Genomic DNA, 15,045 nt, shown 5'->3' with positions numbered 1-15,045 from the left:
AAGGCTAATGGAGGCACTTGCCCCCTGAGAGGATGACCCTCTCATCACAGCATTGGCCTCAGCTGTGTCTTGGCCTTGGGTCTGTCAGCACCACACCGAGAGCTCCACAGGCCCTAAACCTGGGGATTATTTCTGTGACACAGACACACAGCTGGGCACCGGGTCTTCCCCACTTTCTCAAATGCTCTGGGAAGGCTGGATTTCCTCCCAGCAGGAAGGCCACAGACTATGGGGCTGAGAAGGGGTCAAGCTGGGTGGTGACTGCAGAGGGGACTCTCCCTCTATCTCAGGTTGCAACCAGCCTGGCCTTTGCTTCTGGGGACAGAGACCCAGGACCAGGAGTCTCAGAAGGATCTGCAGTTCGTGGGTGTGAAGAGAAAGGTATCCTGCATGTCCTAGGAAGAGAGGAATGTTGTGGGATCTCAGGTGGCTGTGGGCTCCCTGGTCCTCCAGGAATGGTTTCAGGGAGACCCTCTCTCTCTATTTCTGTCCGTTGATTCTGTCCTTGTGCTCATTGACCTTTGGGGCAGTCTCTCTTTCTGGCCTGGGCGACGTGTCTCTGGTCATCCTGCCTTGCCCATGGTTGGTGCCAGGCTTGGGGGAGGTGGGCAGAGCAGCACAGAGACTCCTGAGAGAGCAGTGTTCCCAGGTCCTGCCAAAGTAAGAAACCTGGGAAAACACGAGTTTGAGTGAAACTGACCTCATATGCCTGAAAGCAAGATCTCAAACCCTGAGAAGAACGGCAGTTTTGCAGCTTATTTTATACATTACTAGAGGCTCAGTGCACGAAATCCATGCACGGGTACAGTCCCTAGGCCTAGCCTGCTATCAGGACCATCTTCCCCAGCTGCTGGCAGCCGGCCCCACCACTCTGCAACACCCACTGCTGGTTCCCCATTCCCCATGGGGCAATCGGGGCCTGCGGGCTGGGGGCAGCTCCTGTGTTGGGTGTCTGCCCCCTGGTGATCAGTGTGCATCATAGCAACTGGTCATTATGCTGTTAGACTGATTCTCATATTAACCTTTTATTATATAGGATAACCAAAGGAGAAGATTACAACAAAGTTGTGTGAAATCCATTCAAAAGTGAGATAAAGCATATCTGGGAAATCTCTAGAATTCAATAAAAGGCAAAATGGGGAAATACATATTATTTTTACATGGGAGGGTCTGGAGAGTTAACATTTACAGCACGTGGAGAGGCTGTGCAGGGACCAGGCAACATGAGGGGTCTGTGGTCTCCTATTCTGGTGCCAGAGGTTCTTCCTTCCATTGGTCTACCAAAGAACATTACTCTGATGGGTCAAAGGTATATTATCCAAGATGCCTAAGTAGAGGGCACAGGGCTCCCTTAAGGTACAGTCTCACCTCTGGCCCTCAATTTCGTCCTCACCCCCAAGCCTGCCCTGCATTCCCAACTTTCTCCAGGCTCCATGCCAATCCCTGTTCTTGTCTGACTACCCTGCGACTCCAACTCCCTTCCTGACTCAAATCCCCAAACTCCCTAAGCTCATCTTCTGTGTTCATGGTGTCCCCAACCTACAGTTCCTCATTGCTTTCCAGACTCCTAGCTCCCCACAAAATGCTCATCTTCTTCTCTCCTTTACTCTCTATAGCCTGTCCACTGTCCCATGTCTTCTGCCAGACTGTACATCAGGCGCTTCAGCTTCCCTTCAAGAACTGAGTCTTCAAGAAACTTATCCTTTCCTCCAACCCTGTGTCTCATCCCACACACCCATCTAAGTCTCTGAGAATGCCCCCGCCCCACACACACACACCACCAAAGCAGATCCAGTGGCTCTTTAGTCAAAAGATAGGTCAGCCCCTCATTCATATTCCTCAGCCCCATCCTGAGCATTTCCCAAAAGAGCCCACCTGTAGGGCACCCTTAGATCCCCTTCTCCCAATACTCCCCTGGCTTTACAACTTCTCATGTTGACTCTGAACCACCCCTAACCCTTCAGGGCCCCCATGTATGCCCATCTCTGCTTACCCACAATCCACATCTGACTGGATCTCCATGGATTTCAGCCAAGCACCCCAGAGGAGAGATTTCAGTTTCACTATTGAAAAAGTGCTAGAAATTTGTTTTTAACAAAATAAGAATATACTGTATATATATTGAGACTAAACTGTACATGGGTTCAGTATATTGGTTCATGATGGTAAATTTAATGTTATGTGATTTTAAATACAATTAAATAAGGATTTTTAAAGAGAAAAATTTGGGGTTAAGAACCCCGAGGCTTTTGAGAACATCGTGCTTCAACAAGAAAATTTCTAGGTGTGATAATTATGAAGTGTGTGTATTTTAAGGGTTCATTTCCAGTTTCCAGTTGCCTTTTTTAGCCTCAGGCAGTTGGTCTTGGTGTCTCTGAGCCCCTCCAGGGCCTGTGATAGTGGAGAGGACCCAAAGCTCCAATGACTCTCAGTAGCTGAGGACCCAGGTGGTGGTGGTGGGGGGAAGGCTTGGCAGGGCTCGGAAGACTGGTTAAGGAGATTGAGTCTGGTGGGCCAGACAGATCAAATGTTCAAGAGAGCTGAAGAGTCTCAGGTGTAAAATAAAGGACCAATTAGGACAGGGATGAGGTGGAGGGAGACATCTGAGATGAGCCGTGTTGGGTAATTTCCATCTCAGTTGTTCTGTGTGGCCATTGAAGTTCTCCTTGTGCTTTAGGATTCACAGGTCTTACTCTGGGGAGATGGCTATAAGGTGGGTGAAGGAGGCAGCAGGAAGACCAGTTAGGAGACTGTTACAATAACCTCAAGTAGGAGTAATGGCGGCTTGTACCTGAGTATTTGTGTTCTATCTATACTGTGTAGACCAACTGCAAGTGTACTGATGGATTAGAGATTACTGTGAGAGCAAAAGAGGCAGCAAGGATAAAGCCAAGATTTCCTGGAAGGATGGATTTGACCTTGACTAAGAAGAGGAGGATTTGGGGAGGATCAGGTTGGGAGGTGGGGAGGATAAAGATCTTTGTTTTGCACATGTTACAATAGAGGTGGCCCAATTATGTCTAGGAAAGATACCCTGGATTGGCTTAACTCATTCTCTCCTAAACCCCTTGGGAAAAAACACCAAAAACTCAGAAGCTGAAGACAGCAATTCCTGGAATCTCTGACAACAGAATTGAAGTGAGAGTTTTGAAGAAGGAAGGTTGTTGTGTGCGATGTGGGTTGTGACTCTCCCACACTCAGGGCTATGGAGCTTGTGGGTCCTGGACTATGGATACAGAGGCTGCAGAGGGACTGTTGCTTGACACCAATACAGCGTGCCCATATTCCAGTTTTTTCATCCAGGAAATAACAGTCAACTTTAGCAAGTCAATTCTCCAGTCCTGCCCTTAGAGATCATTTGGGAAACTGCAACTTTAGTCTGCTTCCCAATACAGAATAATTCAGTTAAATAGGTAGTACTTTTCTTAGAAAGGAAGGCTGACCACTTATGTTCTGGTTAATGAAAAGAGTATTGTAATTTTTTTTTCATTTTATATTACTTTATTTTATTTCTATCACCATTTAAATTAATTTTATCTTCCTGATATAAAAAATATAACAAAACAAATATAAAGAACATGCCAGTGCCCATTATATATAATTTGGACAAGGAGCCAAGTCGTTTGGGCTTCTAGGACAGATCTTAATCAGCATGTACAACCCAGAGAAGGTAAATTGTTTTGAGGCAATCATCTACAACCTAAGAAGATATTACCTCCCCCTGCAGGTGGAACATGAAATAGTTATTCTATGTCTGATATTCACACTGTAAGCAAAGCCAGGTCCCAGCTCTCTCCTGTTGGATGTACTTTCTTGTATTTGTGACAACACTGAATATTACCATGATAAGCCCTGTGTCTTGTGTGTTCTGTTAAATGTCATCACAGGAAGGTATTGGTTTCCTTGGGCCATACTGAGGATATCTGCCCCAAACAATGGGAGTCCCCACTGGATGGAACCAAAGTCTTCTTTAAATTACATTTTTTGAGTTTATTTAGTAATTTTTTACTTTATGGCATTATCTACTGCAAGGTCTTTCCTCTTGGAAGATGAAAACTCAGCTGCTTTCTTTCTCATTACTCTCTATCTCTCTCTCTCCAGTATTTTTCTAAAGACATATTTAATGCAGGCGTATTGTGTCTGCTTAATGCCATTCACATTTGAGCCAACTACCTGAGATTTCTTTAAATTTGAACCTCCGCAGCATATCATAGACAGATAACCTTCCTTCTTTAAGCTACAGAGGTGGGCATGGGATGGTCCTGTTCATTAGACACTTGTAATGACATAAATAGAGTAGAAAAAGGCAAATACTTCTCTATATCCCTTCACAGCTTCTCCAGGGTTCCTTGCTGCTGTGCTGCCCTCTGATGGTCACATTACAGAATTTTTCCAACCCATGGTCAAGCCTAGGGGCAGAACTATGAAAAGTCATGTGAAAGTTCTGGGTTCTTTGTTCAAATTAAGAATTTCAGGATGACAAAAGCAATCTATTAAACCTACCATAGGCCCTTCTTAGTGGCTGCACAAATTACTAGCCCTCCCTATCAGGGCAAATTGATGTGTTTGTTCTCCAAGTTAATTTAATGCCAAACTCAAGTCATCAAAATGGTGAGAACTAGAGTCTTTCCTGCTAAAGATGAACAAAGCTGTAAGTTTCTAAATGCCTTAGGAAGACACGTGTGCTCCAAAGTGTGGAAGTGATGCCTGCTAATGTTGATGCTCTAAGACAATGACATCAGCGACGACAGTGACACCAGAGACAGGATCAACTCTTGTGATCAGCAGTTTAAGCAAAGCATGAGCCATATGGCCATCCACATCTGTGACCATTCAGGGATCTGCCACATCTATGGCTCCACTAGTCTGGGCCATGCTGGATGTATCCTCCAGAGAAAAGAACAAGTTGCTAATTGATGTTAGAAGAATGAAAGGTGCTTTGTGAAACCTCTGGTGAGAACTAATAAAATAATTACATGCAGACTCCTAGGGTTGTGAGCAAGGCCATATCTTCTACAGCAATAAAACAATAGCTACCAACAGGCTTCTAGGTCTGAGGAGAGATGGAGAGTCTGAATGTGGGCTGTAATGTGACCAGGTAGGCAGAACTGCTCATCATAACCTTGGTTCGACCACACCCACCAATATAAGTTCAGGTGAGGAGAGAAGCATCCATCATAGATGGAAGTGACACAACCTGGATTAGACAAGGACAGGTGGCCACCATGGGTAACTACCACTCCATCCCTGTGACCAACCACAGAGCTCTTACCTGTGAAATCATAGAAAGTTACTCTGACTAGTGAACAAAGAAGGAAAATGCTCCACACACTCCAAGTTCATGCCATCCCTCAATTCCTTCTCCCCCAAACGCACATACCATCAGCCATTGACTTACTCACTGCCACACAAATCACCTGGGACATGGCTAACATGTTTCCTCAGCAGTGGCACATCTTGGTGTGTAGGGGTGAGATTGGCCTTTCATGTCTCTACCAGGCCATGGGGTAACTGCTTTGAGAGCCAATTACACACATCTCTACTGGGTTGGAGCTGGAGGATGGCCCTGAATATGCTCCTCGGCCTCAAGCCTGCCCTGCATTCCCCACTTATCCCAGGCTCCATGCCAACCCCTGTTATAATCTGACTACCCTGGACTTCAACTAATTTCCTGGCTCAAATAACAAATTCCTTAGGCTCATATTCTGCATTCATGGTGTCCTCATCCCTCCTCACTTTTCAGACTCCTAACTCCTTACAAGATGCTTTTGCTTTTCCCTCTTGTTTCTTATGTAATGTCTATTCTGTAACTACTGCCAGCCAGTATATCTGGTGCTCCCTCTTGTCCCAATGTCAGGACACTAATATGAATCTTCAAGAACCTTATCCTTGACCCCCAACCCTGTTTCTCACCCCTCTCACCTATCCACGTTTGGGACAACGGCACTCCCACTTCACTACACCAGCTCCAGTGGCTTCTCCCTCAACAGGTAGAAGGTAGACCCTCACTCATATCCCTCATCCCCATCCAGAACCCTCCCCAAAAGAGCCCACCTGCAGGGCACCTTTAGGTTCCCTTGACCTCATATAAAGCCTATCATCTCCAAAGCCCCCAGGCCTTACAATTTATCATAGTGGCTCTGAACAGATACTATCACTCAACAGCTCCCCTCTATGTCCACACTTGCTTACCCACAGTCCACCTCTGGCTAGGTGTCAAAGGAGTATAGCTAAATACCCCAAAGCCACAAGGCCAAGGAAAGATTCATTTCCATTTCTCAGGTACTGGATGTGGATTCTCTCAGAACAGGCACCTAGTGATTGTAACAACGAAGAAGAAAACAAGTATGAGGACTCCGGTCTGGCCTGAGCTCCAGGTCATGGGGGACACAAAACAGCATCTTTTAGTGACAGCCTGTGGGTGGCTGACAAGTCAGGGACCAGCATGTTTACTAGAGTTTCTAATGATCAAGACAGAATATTTGTTAAAATCTCTGTGACCTTGTTCCTTGAAGGTGCAGTGAAAATGAATGCGAACACTGTTGATGGTGTGGTCCCTGTGGATGTGTGCCCTTTCAGGCCTGCATGTCTTCACAGATTCTGGTGCAAAGGCCATCCTGAGGCAACCTGGAGCCTCAAAGCATCTAAGAAGTCACGTCAGATGCTGCTATGGATGTCAAGTCAGAAGGGTGGCAGGAAAATTGGAGACCTTTATTTGGAGAATTTTACCCTGATAAGGATAGAATTTGGAAGATTTGAAAATAACATAAGGATCGACACTGTGAGCAAAATGACAGAATCAGCTAGTTACAGGTAGATGATGACAAAGTAAAACATGTGTCCAACAAATTTAAAGAGGCAAGAAAGACATTATTCAGAACCATGCAATAAGGCAGCGAGATGGCACTCAACACCCCTGAAAGAAAAGGCTGGGGAGATTTTAAGAAAAAATAAGGAGTTATAGGCATCTGTGTTTTCTAATTGGCTTTACAGAAAGGAAATGTAAAACATTTCCTGAAATCCTGACAGGAGGTCTTTTCACATCTTTGTTGTAAAGGTTCCTTAGACAAGTTAGGCTCCTACTCTCCCTCAGAGACTGGGATACAGGGACACTGGAAAGATTAAATACCAAAGGAATGGGGCCAGGCCCTTGAGACAGATATTCTCTGGGTCATAACACTGGCAAGAAGTTTTTGAGCAGACTTGTGTATATTTCAAAAGTGCAGAGAAAGACTCTGCAATTACTAATTACAATTACATTTATAAAATAAATGGTCTAAGGATGGAAGACAAAGGCATGTTGTCAGGAAGAAACTGTGTAAAGGTTGGTGACTCTGAGGGAACACTAAGGCCTCTAGTTCAGAACAAAAGTGCTTTCTGCACAGCAGAGGGAAACACAACTAAATCTCTTTTAGCCAAGACCCAGTCTACATCTTTATCATTTCCAGAAATTTATAAAGAGGTGCAATTTCCCAGCCATTTATAAACAAAGTAGCTGAGAGTTCCTGAACACAGCCAGGATCTTATCTCCCAGAAGTCTGAGCTTCTGGAGTTCTCCATGGAGACATTACATTGCTCTCTACAGTCACCTTTCTTTTGACCACAGGTTATCTCCAAGGATGAAGAGTATTCTCCATCCTACAATATGGCTGGTGTTGCTGGATTTGTCCTGATTAGTGACCTAAGTGCAGAGGAACTGACATTCTCCACATATTTTGCTCTGATGCAGGTTTTTCTATGAAACCGAAGATGGGAATTTTAACAGTCTCTTGAGGTTAGGAAGCCTCACCCTCTAGCTTTGGGTAATGGCCTCATCTCCAAGAGATTCCAAAAGGCCCCACAGGTCAATCTTAGCTTCATAAAAGGTGAGGTCATTTCTAATTCTGTGGGCATCAATCTGAATTAGGACATTTGAGCCAAAACCTTGGTTGTATTACTAAGGTTTCCAATTATACCCTATTAACAAGGAAGACAGAATCCTATTGAGTTTATGCAAATAAGTCTATAGGCATACAAATAAGAATACTCAAAAAGACTTAAGAAATTTTTTGAAATAAGTCAAACAGGGAGAAAAAAGATCAGTGTTGTTACCCACATGGGTGTCCTCCTGTCCATTCCCATTGCCAACAACAGTGGCTGGGCATCTACTACATGTCCCCTTGGAGAAGGGACAGAATTTGTATTTATGCAAACTCATCACTTGCACCCAGGGTAATCACACAACGACTGCCATTCTCTTGAAAGACTCGGTTTCACCTCCACTATGGAGATGGTACAACTTAGATCACACAGAGGTGGGATCTGGTAAAGAATATCACCTTAAGTCAACAATAATGACAACGTCAGCTCTTTATTTTTGAGCATTTATTGACTCAATGCAAGTTTTCAAAGGACTTTCCACCCTCACAATATATCTACTTAGGGGTTCAAAATTTTATTCAGTTTAATAACATAGAGGAAGGGAGGAGGCTCAATACTATTTTACATCCAGCTCAACCGGTTCACTATCAGCAGAACTGATGGGGTTGGACACTTCACACTGGTAACTTCCAGCATCCTTTTTCCAGACAGGGTCTATGGTGAGAATTCTGTTGTTCCAGGACAGCTGCATCCGCTCCGTCAGCCGCAGATCCATGCCATTGAAGAACCACTGGGTGGAGACTGCATCTGTGTAGCAGGTCATGACTACGGCATCCTTATTCTCCGTGACTGTTGTGCCGCTGGCTAGGAGTGTTGGCACCCACACTGGCTCTGTGGAGAAACAGAGGGCATGGCTAATTGAATGCGAGCTTGGGACCTGGGCCATGCTGCCTCCTCAGACATCTTTGCTACTGAGAGTCCACTGTGAGCTCTGTAATGTCACCAGAAGATGATTCTGATCTCTGCAGAAGGACGATTGTCTTTATTCAGGTGGAAAAGTGTAGGGAGAGGGCTGCACCTCCTCTCTGAACCCAGATCACTTCTGACCTGTTCCCATAGACATCTTTGTAATATCAACACAGATAACCCCATTCGCAGCCTACATGCCCTATAAGTTCACCATAAGGTGGAATTTTCCTCTCATGAGCTTTTATTGACCCGTTCCTAGAAGTTTTTTCTACTTAAAAGTTCCGTGTATGTTGGGAAAGGCAATCTTACCACTTCTGTCCTGTCCACTACTGGGGCCAAGGGGACTTTACAGAAAGTGAAAGGGCATATAACTGTTGTTAAATAACTCATTAGGCAATAAAGATGGCCCAACCCAGTCTTTATGACCTTGGAATTGGAGAAGTTCCATCTATAGGATTCCTCAGTCTGAACAGGACTTTATTTCCAGGCCTGCTGATTGCATATAATGGTGAAATAAATCACGAAAGAGAAGTGGTTATAATTTTAAAAGACAGGAACTGTAGGAATTGGAGGAAATTACTTAATATGTTAAAGGCCATATATGAAAGTTCACAGCTAACACATTACTACACGGAGAAACTCTGAAAACAGTACTAAGAAAATGAATAAGACGAGGATGCTGTTTTTCCCCTAATTCAACTAGTCAGAAATATCAGGCAAGAAGATGAGATAAGAGATATCCAATTTAGAGAGGAATAAGAAAATAGCTTTTTAAAAGACAACGTAATCTTATTGTAGAACACCCTAAAGATTTCACCACGTACATACCTAAAACTACTATTAGAACTAATAAAAATGTGAAATAGCCAGAGACAAAATCAACACCCAGCATCATTTCCATTAAACAAAAGTGAACAATCCTCAAATAAAATAAAGAAAACTATTTTGTTTACAATGGCATCAAAAAGACTAGAACACTTAGGATTGAACATAATAACGTGGAAGAAGAATACACTGAAAACTACCAAACATTTCTGAAAGTAAAGAAGAAACAAATACATGGAAAGACATCCATGTTCATTGATTCCAAGACCACCAACTATCTACATATTTGAAACAATCCCTATCAAAATCCAAATTAATTTTTTATTACAATAAAAAACCCATCTCAGAATTTATGTAGAATTTAAATGGATCCCAAATATTTGCAACAACCTTAAAAAGAATGAATTGAAATTGGAGGTCTCAAAGTTACTATTTTCAAATCTTACTACAAAGGGAAAGTAACCAAAATAGTGTGACATTAGCATAAAGTCTTCTATTTGTCAAAAGACACAATCAAATGGTTTTGATAAAGGAGCCAAGACTGTTCAATGGAGAAAGGACAGTCTTTTCAACAAATGCTGTTGAACACCAATGTTTACATGCAAACCAATAAAGGGGACCATAGCTTATACCATACACAATAATTCAGTCAAAATGGATTGAATCCTAAAGGTAAGAACTAAAATTACAAAACTCTTAGAAGAAAACATAGGGGTAAGCAGTATGACATTGGGTTTGGCAATGATTTCTTGAATATGACACTAGAAACTTAGGCCAGAAAATATTAGATAATTTAGATTTTCGTCAAATGGAAAACTTCTGTTCATCCAAGGACACAATCAACAGAATGAAACGTGATCTGTGGAATGGTATAAAATACTTTGCAAATCAATAATAGGATGAGGTCTTAATATCTGGAATATATAAAGATCTCTTACAAATCAGCAACAGCAACACCAAATAACCTGATTTTAAAATGGGCAAACCTCTTGAATACACATTTCTCCAGAGAAGATATACAAATGATCAGTAAGCCCAGGAAAAGATGCTAAACATCACTATCATTAGAAAAATATAAATCAATACTCTCAAAGTTGATGCTTGTGATATTGGGTGTGGGTAACTCCACTGAGCAGGTAACAGGAGAACAGTGCCCTGTGTGGGACACTTGAGTCCTCCAAGGGTTCTTCAATCAGACTTGGCACGTCTCACCTCTCAGCCAACTTAAAAGAATAAGGCAGGTCTAATTATCACAAGACAAATGCCTGGGGATCTGAGCCCTCAGAGAACTTAAATCCTCTATGTCTGTGATAAAGCACAGCCTATCTCAGGAGCCAAGACTGTTCAATGGAGAAAGGACAGTCTTTCAACTAATAGTGTTGAACAGCAATATCCACATGCAAACAAATGAAGGGCACCATTCAGTAGGTTAGCAGGATTTGGTTGTGGACAACAGAGGACCTAGATTTAGAGACACCCCTCCCCCCATCCTGCCAAACCTCTGCTACTTCTTCACTGACCAGCTGACTTCAATTTTTTTCTAGCTGCACAGACCTTCATTGCCCAGCTGAGGTGTGTTTCTAAGAGGGACCATATCCTAGGACATCTTAGAGACTCAGACTGGAACAGAAGTAAAACATAAGGACCAGGTTCAGCTGTGTGGTCAGTTGACTACTCAGACCCCGGGGCCAAGAGCTGGGTCAGGCATTCCCAGGTGAGTATGATTAACATGAGCCAATGAGCCAATAAATGATAGAGCAGAACCCAAGGAATGAGCTAGAAAAGAGTGCAGGGACAAACAGGAGCTGACTGTGCCAGCAGAACCATATCCTTTGCCCTTGGTCATTACAGTCAACTTCCCTGAACTGAGGGCAGGGGAGGCATGTGCAGATGCAGAAGGGGTGATGTACAATAAGATGGGAGCATGGATAGCTGACATTCTGGCCCTTGTGGAAAGTTTGTGTTTGGTGGTTCTGAGATAGAAATTTGGAAATATCTTAAAATTCCACCATATGCAAAAATTACTATTAATACGCCAGGGCCTAAGAGCAATAGCAGGAAGGACTATTTCTCTAGAGCACATCAAAGGTTCTGAGACATGGGTCTCAACCCCTGGAGTGACAGGGAGCCTTTCCCATGTGGCCAGAGTTTCAAGGACTCTGCATCCAGGTTTCAGCCTCTGAAGAGGTTTTAGATCATTCTTTCCTTCAGAAACCATTTATTTCTTCCTAATTCATAAAAAAAGTGTGTTACATCTGATCCCTTAGCTGGTTACAAGTGTAAAATGAGGAGTGAGCAGGCAAAGTCATTTCCTTTATATCCAGTGGGAGTGACACCAACACATCAGGAAACAAATCAGTGGTTTCCACTCCAGTGCAGGGAGGGGTGGATCAGCCACCTGAGGGCAAGGTCTGGGTGTCCCCAGCACTGACTGATGATTACAGCAGTTAATTTGGTACTAGAGTAGAAATAAATTAATTCTCCATTAGGAGTTATTTTCCAGAGCAAGATTTCTCTCTCTCTCTGAGCTGGGGATGCCTAAGGGAAGATCTAAACCAATGTTTGCTTTAGGGATCCCTCTGGGATGGAGGAGAGGATGGGATTATGGCTGTAGACAGACCTTGAGTGACTCTCATGGTCTGGGTGGCCCTGCTTTAGTGACTCTATCCCCCTGTGCCTCGGTTTCCTCTCAATGAAGTACGATGAACATTTGACTGCCAGGGTGTCAGTGTATTAACAACAAAATATTCACAGTATCTGACTAAACATTGGGACAGGGGAGTTGCTCAAATGAGGGACAATGTTATTGATCAGTTCCAAGAGAGAGTCTCCTGGGCTGATCCCTGGTGGACGAGGAGCTGCCAGGCGCATCTTTTCTTTTTTTTTGTTCCCTGTGATTCTGCCTTTCTCTGGACTCCTAAATTTTTCAGTTTAGTTCACAAATGGCCTGGTCACCTTGTCCATCTGTGTTATACATACACAGTCTCAGGTGAAGGACCACCCCTATGCAGTTGTGGCTCATGGGGCTGAGCTCTGACTGCGGAGCACTCAAAAGCCTTTTGACTCAGACACCTGGAAACCATTGCACCAACTCAGCCCTTCCCAGGAGGTTAACAGCAACCTGACACAGAATCCCCCTGGGGTAGGGGGTCTGGGAGGGTCTGCTGAAGCTGAGCTTCTTTATGAGGATTGCAGGGGGCCTCTCGGGATGGGCCCTGGCCTAGCCCTGCAGGGTCTTTCTCAGGATCATGGTCATGGGGAGGGGCCCAGGGACTTAGACTGAGACTGTTCTCCCTCTGCTGAGTGACTCCCATCAGACTGGCCCTTCTCTCTGTGGTGAATGTCTGCAGGGCTGAATCCAGGAAGCGAACTCTGACCTTAGAAAGTTTGTTTCCACTGTGTGTGTCCTGCAATAAATGCCCAAACCCAACTTGGAATGTGAGGCAGAGGGGGATGGAGGAGGGTCCAGTGTTGTCAGTCCTGTGTGTGAAGTGAAGTTCACCCACCCAACTCCCAGAGGTCAGAGAGCAATCACTCACGGTATACATCGAGCCGTCCAAATCCTATTTCTTTTATTGAGTCTCGAAGGCGGACTACTACGGTGTAGGTTCCTGTGTCCTTCATAGTGACCTTCCTTATGTACAAGGATCCATCCAAGTTTATATGTTCTCGACCGGTGTATTCTTTCCCTGTGGCATATAGTATGCGGCCCCATGCAAGACTTGCAATATGAAAATTGGAGTTTTCCCCTTCCCCCCTGTACCACTTGAAGCCTAGAGCATAAGGAGGCTTGTTGCGGATGCGTAGAATCACATTGTTCCCTTCGGCAGAATAGGTTGACACAATAGCGAGTTGGGCAGTGGTGGGCAGGCTCCAGAAATTTAAGAGTGAAACTAGGAGGGAAGAGAGAAATTGATAAATATTTGGAGCTCTATATTGGGATGGAGAGATGAGGCCCTGGATTTGGAACAGGTCTCTTCATCTCTCAGCCTTGGTGTTTGTGTGTGTGTGTGTCTCCTGGTGGTCAAGGTCATCAGCATGACCACCAATACTTCAGCAACTGTAAACCTGTTACTTTTTCTGTTTCGCAGTCTCTTTTCCAGGTGTCTGTTTTGCTCACCCAGTCACTGCCCTCAGACTTCTGCTAACACTTAGGGGTATCCATGGGAGGCACCTTCATGGAACACTTCCCTAAAGACTTTCTGTTAATCAATTTCTGATCTGTCTCTGCTCTGTTCTTTTTTAACACTTGTGGGTACCTGACATCACATGTAGATATTTTCTTATCTCTCTCTACCCATAGAACGTGAGCTCCATGGGGACAGGGGCTTGTCAGATCTTGCATCCCCAGTGCCTGCAACAGGCTGCAAATACCAGTGTGTGAATGAATGTGGGTGAATGGGTGCTCACCAGCCAGAGTCCTGCACCGCCTGGTGTGTACTTCTCCTGAGGCTGGTGGTAAGGACAGTGTTTAGTGCCCATGGTTAATTTTTTTTCTGGTGCCACCTGAGATAAATTGTTATTATTATGGTCAGTTTTCAAAATTCAATACTCAGTGATGAATAACTTAGGAAGTAACAGCAATTGACGTTTCCCTGCCCCAACTCGACTTCCAGATCATGAGATTTCCCTGTTACCTGTTACCCATCTCCCTTACCCATCCTACTCTGCTCTCCTGTCCTCTCCCCTCAGGTCCACACAAAGCGATCCCCTCCACTCTCACAGCACTGTCCTCCACAGGAGACCCCAGCAAGGCCCCATCTTTCCTCCTTCAGTCCACCCCCAGGAATTGTTCCTTCCTTACCAGCCAGCAGGAGCCCCTGCCATGGGATAGGTCCTCTGCGGATAGGGGCCGAGAGTGACTCCATGGTGTCTGTTGCCTGCATTGTCCCTCCCTTTGCGAGAAGAGCTTGGATTCCAGGAAAGCTCAAAGGCACCACTGTACAAACTGATGGGATCTGCTGTCCCTCTTCACTGTGCACTGGGCCTCCTCCTGGTGCAATATCACTTATCTGGTCACATGGACCAGGGCGGAGTTTGTTCCAAGGACCCACCTCCTCCTCCCCTCATTTGTGCCACCCTTTTCCCCTCCTTCCAGTTTACCATCCCTCTGTATTTTGGTTCCCTTGGAACTGCTTAGGTATCTGAACACACACTCACATGCTCTGTTTGGAAAAGCACCAGCCTGGGGCACCCAGGTAGAGGGCATTCCCCACGGCTCCCAGTCAGGTGCACAGTAGCCTCCCCCACAGCCCTCTCTCTTTCACATTTGACTTTTCCCTTCAGAGCAGCAGCTCTGGGGCCACCTCAGGAACTTTTGTCACAGGGATGTCACTGCCACTGTGCATCAGATCACCTATGGTACTTTGTAAAGATTGCGATGCCCAGGTG

The 15,045-nt window shown here is 44.7% G+C and overlaps 1 protein-coding gene across 1 annotated transcript; it reads right to left on the bottom strand.

Moving 5' to 3' along the window:
- Positions 1-8,358: 8,358 nt before the first annotated feature.
- Positions 8,359-14,631, bottom strand: LOC308236116 (cell adhesion molecule CEACAM21-like). The gene is made up of 3 exons (XM_080645431.1): positions 14,459-14,631; positions 13,194-13,547; positions 8,359-8,751 (listed from the first exon to the last, which is right to left on the bottom strand). Exons 1-3 carry the CDS (start codon positions 14,538-14,540, stop codon positions 8,477-8,479), a joined length of 711 nt encoding a protein of 236 aa, XP_080501557.1. The 5' UTR covers positions 14,541-14,631; the 3' UTR covers positions 8,359-8,476.
- Positions 14,632-15,045: the final 414 nt, after the last annotated feature.

The sequence above is a fragment of the Plecotus auritus genome, assembly GCF_963455305.1.
Source record: "Plecotus auritus genome assembly, chromosome: 10".
NCBI classification, from domain to species: Eukaryota; Metazoa; Chordata; class Mammalia; order Chiroptera; family Vespertilionidae; genus Plecotus; species Plecotus auritus.
The sequence above is the reverse complement of the archived record's forward strand: the minus strand, read 5'-3'. Positions and strand labels throughout refer to the sequence as shown.